At 43.2% G+C, this 14625-nt stretch overlaps 1 protein-coding gene across 2 annotated transcripts; it reads left to right on the top strand.

The window, feature by feature from the left end:
- Positions 1-5883: 5883 nt before the first annotated feature.
- On the top strand, positions 5884-14267 carry LOC123398096. 2 transcript variants are annotated; one of them, XR_006610075.1, is made up of 3 exons: positions 6554-7348; positions 7453-7501; positions 13705-14267. XR_006610075.1 is itself a non-coding variant. In XM_045092598.1 (2 exons), exon 1 carries the CDS (start codon positions 5893-5895, stop codon positions 6523-6525), a length of 633 nt encoding a protein of 210 aa, XP_044948533.1. In that variant the 5' UTR covers positions 5884-5892; the 3' UTR covers positions 6526-7348; positions 7453-7782. The 2 variants fall into 2 exon arrangements, 1 of the variants encoding a protein (XP_044948533.1); XM_045092598.1 differs by lacking the exon at positions 13705-14267 and having other exon boundaries at positions 5884-7348; positions 7453-7782.
- Positions 14268-14625: the final 358 nt, after the last annotated feature.

Here is a 14625-nt window from a genome sequence, read left to right as displayed (position 1 = left end):
ATATGATATTGTGATTGGCAACATCATATTTTCTTCTAATTCAACATGATCGCTTGCATCCATCCACTTCAATCTAAATGTAGCTGCTGTCATAATAATTATTGATATTTTATATTAATATGTGCAACCATGTGTAAATACAACATACATATAAAAAAAGAAATATGTGCGCTTACGAGTAACGCGGGTTAGAAAAGCACGCTATTGATAACTCGTTTAGCAGTAGCGCTATCTAAGAGGCACTAGTGCTAAACTTTAGATGTAGCGGTGGGCAAACAACGATACTGCTAAAACTAAGTTATAGCGTCGTAGCAGTAGCGCAGGCACCCGTGCTACTGATAGTTCAAAAACCCCTAAGTTATAGCGTCGTAGCAGTAGCGCGGGCACCCGCGCTACTGATAGTTCAAAAACCCGTGCTACTGCTAGATTTTTTCCTAATAGTGCAAAGCAAAGCTACAACATATACAAACTAATGATTCCCCAAAATCCAACTCTTAGGTCTAATGTTTTAACTCTATTGTTATTTGGGTAATATATGAGACACTTATACATATAAAATATTTGTATTTGGTTCTTATTTTCATGGAAAGCAAGACACTAAACTACAGAAATAGTACTTTGACACTTAGATTATTCATCTTTCTAGAATATTTTTCTTAGGAAAATAAATTATGTTGTCTTATGCAAACAATTATCCTATTACACTTACATCTAGAAAGCAAGTGTGCATGGGTCTGAATTTTCCAGTGTGAGCCTTTGCTATCTAAAGAGCTATGTTGCGTCCTTTCCCACATTTAGGTGACTATATACTTGTAGCACTATACATCATTTTTTTAACGCACCAATACGGGTATCAGAAAACATCAATTTCATCTCATTGCTATTGTGAGGTTTTGGTGCACTGAACAAGACATTCTTTTGGGGAACGTTGTTTGTACAATGTTATCAAAATGTCACAAAGGTGGCCATATTATATTTCAGTCAGCTCTACAAAAAAGTTCAGCTGCCAAGTAAGCACAAACAATTGCCGCACTGAACGTACACATCACCTTAAGCATTACTTGGATAATCCCGAGGACAGATCCAATGAGTAACTAGTTTGTTGGACGTCCTGGAGATGATGAAGGAGCCCACTTAACTAGTTTGTTTAGTATGAGATGTTTAGAATGATACTACGTAAATACCCAACAAACTAGTTTGTTTAGAATGAGTAACTAGTTTGTTGGATGTCCTATAAGACCATTAAGTATTAGCTTTCCTTTGGGGCTGGAGATAATTTAATTTAGGAAATCGTTTATTTTCAACCGGCTGATCCACCCAGCTTGTAAACCGCCTCCTCCTACCGACGCGTGTCCTGCGTGGACCTGATAAGCCTTATCCCCTCTGCATCTCCATCGTCTCCCACTCATTCTTTCTTCTTTCTTCCTTAAATTCAGCAAACCTTCGAATACGAGTCCCCAGATTGCTCCGAGCGGAACGACAACCACCCCATGCCCTCTCCCACTCCGGCGACGAACCAGTGGTGGGATGACACCTTGCAAGTTGCAACAGGCAAGTTGGGGTTGGCCGCCGACCTTGCAACACCGGTTGGTTGTGGATCTCGCTGGGACGACAACACTCGTAGAGCAAGTACAATAGTAGAGCCGGCTGCCGGCTGTAAGCTCATGACATGTCAACTATAGCCCATCTTATAGCTAACATGTACAATAGTTGGTTAGAAGAGTGAACTACTTATTTATTATATGACCCACCTTTCATTCTCATAAAGTGCCTAGGAGCACGTGCTAGAGCTGGCTCTTAACTAAGAGCCCGCTTACCTTATCTCTCCTCTTCTCTCTCCTTCAACTAAGCAAAAATATACTACTTTATTCCTTATAACCAGCTGACTCAGCTCTATTGTACTTGCTCGTAGGGCTTCAAAGCGATGTCCGGCGCGACGCACTCGTGGTGTTCACATGTCATTTTTCTCCCATGGTTGCCGCGTCCTGCTGTGAAGCTTCCGTCGTCCAGCCGCTCCGATGCTGCCAGTGGAGGTGCTTGTGCTAGCAATAATCTCTGCAAAGTAGAGGCTGCTGCTATTGCGTAAAGCTCACCACGGCTACAACCGGCGTCGACTGGAGATGTTGCAACCAACGTCAATGGAGCTTTGTCACGCTGTGTTGGAGCTCTTGCCGCACTGTCAGCGCTGCAATGGAGCTTCGTGGACGCTGCAATGGAGCTTTGTCAGGCTGCGTTGGGGCTTTTGCCGCACCGTCAGTGCCGCAATGGACCTTCTCCGGGCTGCAATGGAGCGCCACCAAGGCTATGGAGCTGTGATGGTGATGCAATGGAGCTTCGTCGGGCGCCGGAAGTGGTGCATTGAAGCTGTCCTGCGCTCGGCTGCGTGGCGTTGGTGCGTTGGAGCATCACTGAACTGTCGGCTGCGTGCCGACGATGCCGCGATAGAGCTATAATGAAGATTCGTCAGGCGCCTCGGTGTTGTGATGACGCTTTGCCGCGCCGGGCCGTGTTGCCATGGAGTTGCACGGGAGCATCACCGAGGGCCGCCGGTGCTGTCATAAAGTGCTGCGGTGCAACTTCTGGAGAGAGCGCCATGGTGCAAGCTCCGCTTGCTACGAAGTGCTCGCCAAGAGCATCGTTGGCACCACTAGGAAAGTGTTGCGATGCATCTCGCCGGAGAGCCGCATGAGAGAGTACTCATGCATGCATGCTGGAAGTCCCCGTCGTTGCTGCCAAGTCCGGGGAGGAGTTGGGGTCGCTGCAGTTGTCGCTGCAATGTCAGGCCGTTGCTGGTGCTAAGGTGCACGGGTGTGAGAAAGTGCCAGATAAACAGAAGATCGGAGGGTTACGAGTTCGGGAACGGACGGCCAGTGAGGCGGATGATTTCTTTAAGAAATCATCCGGTTGCCCCCCTATGGCATTAATTTTAACTAGCATGGAGAAAAGACAGTTAAGGTGAAAGCACGTGGCCATGGTTTGAGAAGCACGCGACCATAGTTTGAGATGAAAAAGAAAAATAGGTCTTCAAGATAAGCACATGCATGTACATGACTCCTTGGCCTAACTCGATAAATGGCTCCACTAGGTACCCTGCTGCACCAGGAAGCTAGAACGCTAGTAAAGCACTTTGTAGTACACACCCGCTCATGTCGTTCTTCCGTTGTGCATAGGTAATGCATATGAAGTTGTTCCTGAACTAGCTGTGCATAGGTATAATGTTTGTCAATGGGATTGTGAGGCACTTGGAATATACGCGCACTGCCAACCCAGGCAAACCTTGCAAGCCAATACTGATACCTAACAGAGTGTACCAATAACCGCTTAACCAACCATGTAACTGGTACGGGAGCTTGGCATTGGCAAACAGAGTGATAAACTGCGTGAACTTGGCACAACCTGGTAGCTGCCAGTCTTTCCTCTAACACAAGAGCGTGTTGATATATGTAAAAGAAAACATGTGTTAGCTCAATAACCCCTTCTTAAGTGTAGGTCTTGGAGCAGCCAAATGTGGTGATGCAAAATATATGGGAATCAACCTGTTCGATTCCATGGCAAAAACATGGTGATATATGTATGGCGGATGCCTATCTTTGTTCCCGCTCTGATTAATCGCAAAGAAATTAAATACGGTGCAAGTTGATCCTTGGTGCACTATATTGGGTGCCTCTAGCTGGCTCCAATCTAATCCTACAGTGATTGGCATGTTCCTCTCGTACTATTAGGGCCTGTTCGGCAACTGCCCAGCTCCTGGCTTCTCTGAATCAGCGGGCGAGGCTAGGCCGAACGGGTCAGCTCCCAGAAGCTAGCTTCCCAGATTTAAGGCGGGTTGTAGTGTAGAAACGAGGAGCTGGTGTTTTGACGATCCTAGAAAACGAGGAGCTGGAGTTAAAGTTATTTACAGAAAAATGCCACCGCGAAGTGAAACAAAACGGTTCGTATAAGGAAAGAATAGAACGGAGCAGGTAACTTCGCTCTCTACCAGGCCAGGATCGAGTTTATTGGGCCAAGCCGCTATCAGCCCAGGACTAGCGATCTGGAATCTGGGAATTCTATGTCGAACGGTTTTTCTCATCCACGATTTTCGTCCGGAAGTTGGAAGTGAGATCGAGAAGCTGGATTTGAGGATTTATGGAAGGTGGGCAGTTGCCGAACAGGCCCTTAATAGCATGTTTCACTAGCAGATTCCAATGGAATATATACATATTAATTGAAAATAAATATGAAGATGTACAATTACTTCCACCATCTAGCTGGTTCTTCTTTGAGTGTTTTTCCTCTTTTTTTTTATTAAGTAAATACATCATGCAATTTATCCTAGATATTCGTCACCGCAGTTCTTCTTGATCCAAACTTTTATAATATTAATAGTATACCTTTGATGCGTAGCTTCACATATTCAACTCAGAATCATCTTACCCGACAACATTTGTTCACTTTATGATTACCTAAACCACAAATTGTCTCATAAATTTAACTTAATAGATGAGCATCTCATTATGTTGTTAATCTTTTTCATAGTTACTACTCACTTGGCATGGCAGTAATGTGTTCTTAATTTTTGTGGAACAATAATAAGGTAATAGGTCTTGGGTGTGTAATTAATCACACAAAGGAAAAATTAACAAGTATATTTTTTGATAAATATCAATTTTGTTATCTCAATGTAGCATCAAGCGGATACAAAACATTATAACTAACACTCGCCTCTATATAACTAGAATGCACATAACCAAACACAAAATATCTGACAATAAAAAATGTAGCAAAACCGATAAATCGGCAACCGTAGAGTCTTATAGACCCACACTATGCTTATGTCGAAAGAGGCGAATGGTCGATCGGGAGATTATGTTGCCACCCATTTTGGAAAAAAACCTCTGTAGCCACCTGCTCCAACCTCGTACACACTGCCTTAAATAACGGTTGGTGCTTGCTCCAACCTCGTACACACTGCCTTGAATAGCGGTTGGTGCTCCTTTTGTTATAGCATAGACCACGTACAAAGCAAGTTCGTACAACGGAAAATCACCTGCAGACGAAAAGCATTTTGGCCATTAAAAACCAAACCATTTCAACATAACCAAAGTGATCAAAGTAAGGCATATGCTCCCACCCTTATTTGCATTTTGAAACTATTCGCAATACCGTCCAATCAATGACCAAATATATTGGTAACACTTGTGGGCGGATAAAAATTGACACTATTTGGCCGACTGACCATGTAAAATGGGCAAACTTGTATTGGTAAAATAGGTGTTTGATTGTCTCGTTATGAGCACAAAAGCAACACTTCTTACTCCCTGATCAGTTGCACCATGCAAGTTTGTCTTTCATTAGCACAACTCCGCTACAAAGATACCACTTGTAGCTCTTAACTTTTAGTGGAATCTTCAACTTTGAGATTTTGTTGTTATTACTCGCGGGTACTCAGAGTGCATAAGCCCACAGTATATAGTTTTCTATTGTGAAAGACCATGATGTTCTTAAGTTGGAGTGAAACACATTCCGGCCTTCTACCAGGCTAATCGTATCTAGTCGGGATAAAAGATTATGCCAATACATAAGTCAGGGGCCAATACTACTAGGAGAAAGCTTAGTAGTAGCGCTGGTTTTACCCTTACCAGTAGCGTCGGGGGCATCGCTACTGCTAACACGTTACAGCTAACCTGTTAGTAGTAGCGTTGGAATTAAAGCGCTACTGTTACCTGCACAATATCCCGACTGGTATTGTTCTTATCCGACGGGGATGAACTAAGCACCTGCACATAGTATATATATAACAATATATTATAGTGCCTAAGCTAGCGGCGTTCTCCTGAGTTTCAAGTGTTCGGGGTGCTCTTTCACGATCTGTCGCGTGTCCGCGTGTATTGGATTGCCACGTCTTGCCTCATGCCGAAGGCCATCGAAATATCTGGAGCCTCCACACTATCCACCGCTTCGATCCTTCACAGGAGCTCAAGCAGAGAGAGCGAGGGGACAGAGAAAAAAGGGCACACATCCACCTTTCCATCCCTCGCTGCCCCGCCGTCGTCCGTCGCCGGCGGTAGCCGCCTCCACCCGCCATCCGCCGCCCCAATCGGGCCATGCCTCGCCGCTCTATATATGATATGCGTCGCCCCCATCCATCGCCCTGATGTCGTCTCTCTTCCCGGTGGCGCCCAGTCGCCGACCTCTGCTGATGTCGTTTCTCTTCCCGGTGGCGCCCAGCCGCCGACCTCTGCTGATGTCGTCTCTCTTCCCGGTGGCGCCCAGCCGTCCCTCTCTCCTCTCCAAACATCCTGGGCGAAAGGAGGCCCATCGCATCAGTTGTGGTCGTGGGCTGTGGGCAAGATGGTGCCATGGTCCAGGCTGTCGAAGAGGAGCTATGGAGGCACGACGTCAAAAGCCATGGAAGGAACCCGAGCTGGGGACGGCAGCGAAGGTGCGCTTCAGGAGATGCGGACCGTGGTGGGCCTGCCTACCCCTCCATCAGTCACTTTTTGCGGAATTTTGTCTGTGCGGGATCGAATGTTGATTGATTGATCTTCCCCATTTCAATTCACGCTTTTAGAAGGATCTGGGAGGGGTTGCACTGGAGTCTGCCCGTGCTGCCAAGTTCAAGTTTCGGGTCAAATTTCTCCTCTCTACTTGATCCAATATGAAGCCTGATGATAGTTTAGTGAATTTTTTGTTTCAGGTTATTCAGTCTCTAATAGAGTTTTTTATAAACACAAGAAATTGTTGTGGGACAGAATAGGCAAAGTTTTTAAAATTTGAGACGCGTGAATCAGAATAGAAAAAAAAATCATTTAGAGGGACCATCTGTCTACTTCACCAAACATCCATCCTTCTAATTGTGAGTTAGTAAGACGATTAAGTACAAATAAAAACTTCAAGGGGGTGGTTAGAATCTGAAAATGAGGAAGGCAATCAACCTGTGTAAATACCAATGGTCCTTCTGATATGTGACATCTTGGATGTGTTACTTTTTTCTGATTCTAGAAATTGATGGTTCTGTTGTCATGTTAGAATAGAGTTAGTTTTGCATTTATGCTCCTCATTTTGTCAATGTCTTTTTTGGCTTTCGTCTATTACTTGCTCGAGAATTTCAAGGTTACCAATCACTGTTAACTTTGCAGAAATGTTAGCGATTTATAAGTATGCTGGCTGTCAGTGCTGTTAACACTATTCAGCCAAGAGACACCGTGTGCTTCTGCCCAACAGCCGCAAACATGCTGGAAGATTGGCGCTGTCACTTTCCTTTTGGTATTAGTGATCTATCTTAAGGTTTGCGACCAGGACAATGGACGCGTGGTGGCCGCTGCTCTCTACGGCCATCCCAACAAACATACTACAGATGTGGAAGGTTAGAATCTAAAGTTCGTTTTTTCTCTTCCCAAAATTTCTAAATTCTGAATTAAATGTGAGTGTGATCTCACAAAAACTTCATGTACTTTCGTGAGAGGTCAGGATATCTACACAGCTGACTGGTTAGAAAACGTGGCTAGAAGAATCAAAGGTCAGTGATTCTATATGTGCCTGCTACTTAGATTTTGCACGATCTCATAAAAGCTTCATGTACTTCATTGAGATGTCAAGATATCTTGCCAGCTGACTGGTTAGAAAACGTGGCTCCATTTTGTACTGCGGTCACTTAGCCTGCAATAACATGGAAAAGTCTCACTCCTCTTCCAAGGAGTGGCGTCTGTCCTTCTGTTATGTTGCTATGGTGCTGGTAATACCGAAAAAGGGTTTCTCCCTTCTTTATATTATAATAAAGCAACCATCACTTTTGTTAAATTGTGATCCAAATTCTACCGTATTGGACTAGACGTAGTACAAACGGTGTGGGCTTTTGCGTTGGTACCGACGCGTACGAGTACAACTCGTTTACTTGTCCTCCAAGGACTCTTATGTATTGCCCCTCATATATACTCCATGTAGTCGCACCTAAAGACGGCCTGTCGTCTCGTGCTTGTAATACTCCTCCTCATAGTGATTGCGCCTTCGTGCGTCCGTGGTTTTCTCCCGCAAGGGTTTCCACGTAAAAATCCGTGTCTCTCGTGTCTCGTTGATCCCGTTTTATCTAACAAGTGGTATACAGAGCTGAGGTTCTACGTATACGAGATTTCAGACGAGAGCTAGGGTTTTCCTCGCCGCCGCCACGTCGGGCGATCCGCTGATCCGGATCAATACAGGAGCCGAGTTCGACACGATTTCTGCTACAGCGGTTGTACGTCGCGTGCACTGCCGCCGACACGCGATCCGGCGATCCGACGCCAGATCGAGCAAGACACCGAGTCCGACTGAAGTTCTGTTCGTACGCACGCACGCGTACAAATCGCGCCGAGCCGCTGCAGCTGCTGTCTCCAAGTCGCACCCCTGTTGCCGCGCTCGGCCCGCTGCGTCGACTTGTCCAATCCACTGAGTTTTTCCGCTTACGTCCTGCTGGTGCCGCTGTTAACGCAAGTTGCTGCTGCTGCCCACAGTGAAGATCGAAGCGCTACAGGGCCAAGGCTGCAGCTAGTACAAAGTACTACTCACGTGGAGGAGCAGGCTGAGTGCTAGTTCAGTTTTTTTTTGGACTTTGCCATCTTTTGCTACATCTACCCAAGAGCTACCAGGTGCTATTTATTCTATTTCGTTTCATCCGCATATTAATTTCATCAAGAATTTTTCTGCCGGCTTGTACTACTTTGTGTACACAGATTTATCTACTCATGGCATCCATGAAGTACGATCTTCCGCTGCTGGACCGTGACACAAGGTTTACCCTATGGCAAGTCAAGATGCGGGCGTTGTTGGCGCAGGCCGACTACGATGATGCACTGGATAGTTTTGGGAAGAATAGAATTGAGGATTGGACTGCTGAGGAGAAAAGAAGGGATCGTAAGGCTTTGTCACAAATTCAACTCCATTTGCATAATAATATTTTGCAGGAAGTTTTGAGCGAGAAAACTGCCGCCGCTCTATGGTTAAAGCTGGAAGGGATTTGCATGACTAAAGATCTCACCAGCAAGATGCATCTGAAGCAAAAATTATTCATGCACAGGTTACCCGAGGGAGGTAACGTTTTGAATCATATTTCAGAATTTAAAGAGATCATATCCGATCTAGCTGCAATGGAGGTTACGTATGATGAAGAAGATACTGCTTTAATGTTACTTTGTTCGCTGCCAAGTTCTTATACCAATTTTCGAGACACCATATTATACAGTCGTGATACTCTCACGCTTAATGAAGTTTATGAAGCTTTGAACTCTAAGGAGAAGATGAAATTAATGGTGCCTCATGATGGTTCGAGTTCATCCCAAGCCGAGGGATTATCTGTTCGTGGCAGGACAAAGGAGAAGAACTCACACAATGGAAACCGTGGCAAAAGTAAGAACGGCCAGAGGGGCCGGTCGCAATCTAAAGACAAGAAGCAGTCTTGCAGGTATTGCAAGAGAGACGGGCATGACATCTCAGAATGTTTCAAGTTGCAGAACAAGGAAAAGAGGAATGGTACATATAAACCGAAAGGTAACAAACAAGGTGAAAATTCTGCTAATGTTGCTCGTGATGAAAGTTCAGATGATGCTCTTGTTGTTATTGCTGGATGTGCTGAGACCAATGATGAGTGGGTACTTGACACTGCGTGTACTTTTCATATGTGCCCGCATAGAGATTGGTTTACTACTTTTGATTCTACTACTGCCGCTGGTTCCGTTTTGGGTTTTGATAATTCACCATGCAAGATTGAAGGCATAGGTTCCATTCGTATCAAGATGTTTGATGGCACAATCAGAACTTTGACAGATGTTCGGTATATTCCGAAGATGAAGAGAAATCTTATCTCTGTGAGTGCCCTTGATGCAAAGGGCTACAAGTATTCAGGTGGAGATAGCGTTTTGAAGGTCACCAAAGGTTCTCTCATTGTGATGAAAGGTGACTTAAGTTCGACCAATGGTCTTTATTACCTTCGAGGTTCTACCGTTTCAGGTAACGCTACTCCAGCTGTTTCAAAGAATTCTGGTTGTGATGCTTCTAACCTTTGGCATATGCGTCTTGGACATATGAGTGAACTTGGTTTGGCAGAGTTAAATAAGAGAGGTCTTCTTAAAGGATACCAAACTGGTAAATTGAAATTTTGTGAGCATTGTATCTTCGGCAAGCACAAGAGGGTGAAGTTCAACACTTCGACTCATACAACTGAAGGTATTCTTGATTATGTGCATTCTGATTTATGGGGACCATCTCGCAAAAGGTCATTAGGTGGTGCTCGTTACATGTTGACTATTATTGATGATTATTCGAGAAAGGTTTGGCCTTATTTCTTGAAGCATAAATGGCAAGCTTTCTCAGCTTTTAAGGAGTGGAAGATTATGATTGAGAGACAAACTGAAAAGAAGGTAAAAATACTTCGCACTGATAATGGTATGGAATTCTGTTCTAAGCAATTTGGGAATTATTGCAAGTCTGAAGGCATTGTCAGACACCACACCGTTCCTTATACTCCTCAACAAAACGGTGTTGCTGAGCGTATGAACAGGACCATTATTTCCAGAGCCCGTTGCATGTTGTCCAATGCAGGTTTGCATAGGCGTTTTTGGGCTGAGGCCGCTTCCACTGCTTGTTATCTCATCAACCGTTCACCATCTATTCCTCTTAATAAGAAAACTCCAATTGAGGTATGGTCTGGTTCACCTGCTGATTATTCACAGTTGAGAGTTTTTGGTTGCACTGCTTATGCTCATGTTGATAATGGGAAGTTGGAGCCTAGGGCTATTAAGTGCATCTTTCTTGGTTACAAATCTGGTGTTAAAGGTTTTAAATTGTGGAATCCTGAAACACAAAAGATTGTTATTAGCAGGAGCGTTATCTTTAATGAATCTGCTATGTTACATGATGTTGCATCTACTAATGTTCCAATTGAGAGTGAACAGCAGTCTACTGTTCAGCAGCCTACTGTTCAGGTGGAGCATGTTATTGATTCAGGTGATACTTCTGATAAGGAAAATGTTGATGCACATGATGAACCCGTCTTTGATGATGAACATGTCACTCCAAATCAGCCTATTGTTCCACCTAGTTGGAATCTCGCACGTGACAGAGTTAGGCGGGGTATTAATGCACCTGAGAGGTTAATTGAGGAGTGCAATATTGTTTCTTTTGCTTTATCTGTTGCAGAAGAAATTGAAGGTAATGCTGAGCCTTCTTCATATTCCGAGGCTATTATTTCCGGTGATAGTAATAAGTGGATGACTGCTATGCATGATGAGATGGAATCACTTGAAAAGAATGGCACTTGGGATTTGATAAGATTACCTAGAGAGAAGAAACCTATTCGTTGCAAGTGGGTTTTCAAAATAAAGGAAGGTGTTTCTCCTAATGATGAGGCAAGATATAAAGCAAGGTTGGTTGCTAAAGGTTATAGCCAAATTCCAGGTATTGACTATAACGAAGTCTTTTCTCCTGTTGTGAAGCATAGCTCTATTCGCACTTTACTTAGTATTGTTGCCATGAATGATTTTGAGCTTGAACAATTGGATGTTAAAACTGCATTCTTACATGGAGAATTAGAAGAGGATATTTATATGGAACAACCTGAAGGTTTTGTTATTCCTGGAAAAGAAAAGCTTGTCTGTAAGTTAAAGAAATCTCTTTATGGATTGAAGCAATCCCCTCGACAGTGGTACAAGAGATTTGACACCTTTATGCTCTCTCAAGGTTTCAAACGGTCTAATTATGATAGTTGTGTTTACTTGAAAACTGTCAATGGTTCAGCTATTTATTTGCTCCTTTATGTTGATGATATGTTAATTGCTGCAAAGAGCATGTCAGAGATTGATGAACTAAAGAAGCAATTGAGTAATGAATTTGAGATGAAGGATTTGGGTGCAGCAAAGAAAATACTTGGCATGGAAATATCCAGAGATAGACCGTCTGGAAAATTATATCTCAGTCAGAAGGGATATATTGATAGAGTTCTTCGTCGTTTTAATATGCATAATGCCAAGCCAGTAAGTACTCCGTTAGCTGCACACTTTAAATTATCATCAGCCTTATGTCCTGAGTCAGATGCAGATATTGAGTACATGTCTAGAGTTCCCTATTCGAGTGCAGTTGGTTCACTTATGTATGCCATGGTTTGTTCTCGTCCGGATTTATCTTATGCACTGAGTGTTGTTAGTAGATACATGGCTAATCCTGGAAAAGAGCATTGGAATGCAGTTCAGTGGATTTTCAGATACCTGCGAGGTACTTCTAATGCTTATTTACAGTTTGGGAAAACTGGAGATGGACTTGTTGGTTTTGTTGATTCTGATTTTGCTGGTGATTTGGATAAGAGAAGATCGCTCACAGGTTATGTTTTCACCATTGGTGGTTGTGCTGTGAGTTGGAGAGCAACTTTGCAGTCTATTGTGGCTTGTTCCACTACTGATGCCGAGTATATGGCTATTTCTGAGGCATGCAAAGAAGCTGTCTGGTTGAAAGGTTTGTACACTGAGCTTTGTGGAGATTCATCTTGCCCTACCATATTTTCTGACAGTCAAAGTGCTATATATCTTACAAAGAATCCAATGTATCACGAGAGAACAAAACACATTGATGTCAGATTTCACTATGTTCGAGATGTTGTTGCTAAAGGTGATTTGAAGGTATGCAAGATAAGTACTCATGATAATCCAGCTGATATGATGACAAAGCCAGTTCCTACCAATAAGTTTGAGCTTTGCTCAGGCTTAGTTGGTATTTCTCACTAGTCCTATGGACTTTGACGCATGAGGTGTTTAAGCTGATTTGGATGGAGTTATTCACTTTCTTCGACTACTGGAGGGAATTTGGCTCAAGGTGGAGATTGTTAAATTGTGATCCAAATTCTACCGTATTGGACTAGACGTAGTACAAACGGTGTGGGCTTTTGCGTTGGTACCGACGCGTACGAGTACAACTCGTTTACTTGTCCTCCAAGGACTCTTATGTATTGCCCCTCATATATACTCCATGTAGTCGCACCTAAAGACGGCCTGTCGTCTCGTGCTTGTAATACTCCTCCTCATAGTGATTGCGCCTTCGTGCGTCCGTGGTTTTCTCCCGCAAGGGTTTCCACGTAAAAATCCGTGTCTCTCGTGTCTCGTTGATCCCGTTTTATCTAACAACTTTGGTGCTGGTAATATGTCCTAAAATAAATTAGCGGGGTTGTTCTATTAGACACCTGTCCTTCTGCAGTTTGAAATTTACTAGCTTCCTATCTTTTGATCTTGAAGTACGCTCTCCGAATCAACGGGACTAATACAGCTCACAATATTGATTTCATGTAATTCTCACCTGGAAATTACACATGCTGGGAGCATACACGTACACTATCGTTCTTTGATGCACTAACTTTAGTAAATGAAGTCATCGTGTTACATTAGGAATGTCTTTCACACTTCACTATTCAAGTTTTGTCCAAATTTTATTTCAAATAGCTGTTCAAATCTTTTGTGCATCTGAATTAATATGCCCATTATCTTCGAGGTTGTCCTATATTATTATTCAGTTTTTGTCTCACATATGTCAGTTTTTTGTACTATCAATTGTGTAGAATGGCTGATGACTATTTGCAAGCCTCTTATATATGGGCAAATTAGGAAACTAAATTTTATTTATCTATTTTTTTGGGAGGGCTTCTGTGATTTTTGAGGTGTCGACGGGTCTAACCCCGTCATACTATTTGTTTCTGTAATGTTTGTGCAGGGAGAGACTGCTATGTATGCTAACTACAAATCCAATCCGAGGTAAATAAATCCTCTCTCGAAGCCGTTCGTTGCTTTAGTCTCGCTACAACAACTATTATACATATATGTATCTCTGCAAATAGATCATATTTTATTTCCTTCCATTGTTTGTATTCATGTGTGGTTTCAGACTTTGATGTATTATTTCAGCTTATACTACTTGGGCAGCTTATGTTATATTTAAAGTGTGAACTTCTCATACTTTTCCTGCTGTTGGGCAGTAAATGCATTGTCAATGATCTTCCAGTCATGGGAGTTTGCAAACCAGAACATCGATTACCTTTAGTTAGAGGAGGGGATAGTGTATTCTAACAAGAGATGACTCAACCGAAAGAGTTCAGCAGGACATTCAGAAAGATTTGGTTATATCCGGAGCCATCATAGAATCGTTGGTCTACATGGAAGAGAGCATATCTAAGCTGGAGGCCAAAAGCGAAGTGCTTGAGTGTTGAGAAGCCACAAGGCTACTCCACCCACTCTCTCTTTATCAATATCTATACCAATTAGCAGATAGTGTACTCTCTTAAACCAGTGTTCACCCCGTTATACCTTTTCATTCATCCTGTATGCCTCCAAGTCATGTAATTGACCAAGTGACCCATACTGTTTACTACTCCCTCCGTCCCAAAATAACTGTCTCAAACTTAGTACAAGTTTCTACTAGAGCTAGTTACTCTTATTGTGAGCAATAGTGTACAAGGCTGGTATTGTTCTTGGAGATTGGCATTGTTACCCATATGTCTTCCCGGAAATGAACCTCTGCCCCATCTTTCACAACGAAAGATCCAAAGCGAAAGAAATGGTTCTTTGCTGACATTAGGCCAGCCCAAAAGTGTGAGTCACCAGGTTTCTAGTAGGCCTAAGACACCACCTTTTGACC

This window comes from Hordeum vulgare, chromosome 5H, assembly GCF_904849725.1.
Source record: "Hordeum vulgare subsp. vulgare chromosome 5H, MorexV3_pseudomolecules_assembly, whole genome shotgun sequence".
NCBI classification, from domain to species: Eukaryota; Viridiplantae; Streptophyta; class Magnoliopsida; order Poales; family Poaceae; genus Hordeum; species Hordeum vulgare.
Note: the sequence above shows the minus strand (reverse complement) of the source record. Positions and strands in the feature narration are given on the sequence as shown.

Excerpts from the sequence above, each read along its gene's own strand:
- LOC123398096 (XM_045092598.1), top strand. The coding sequence starts at position 5,893 with ATGCCGAAGGCCATCGAAATATCTGGAGCCTCCACACTATCCACCGCT.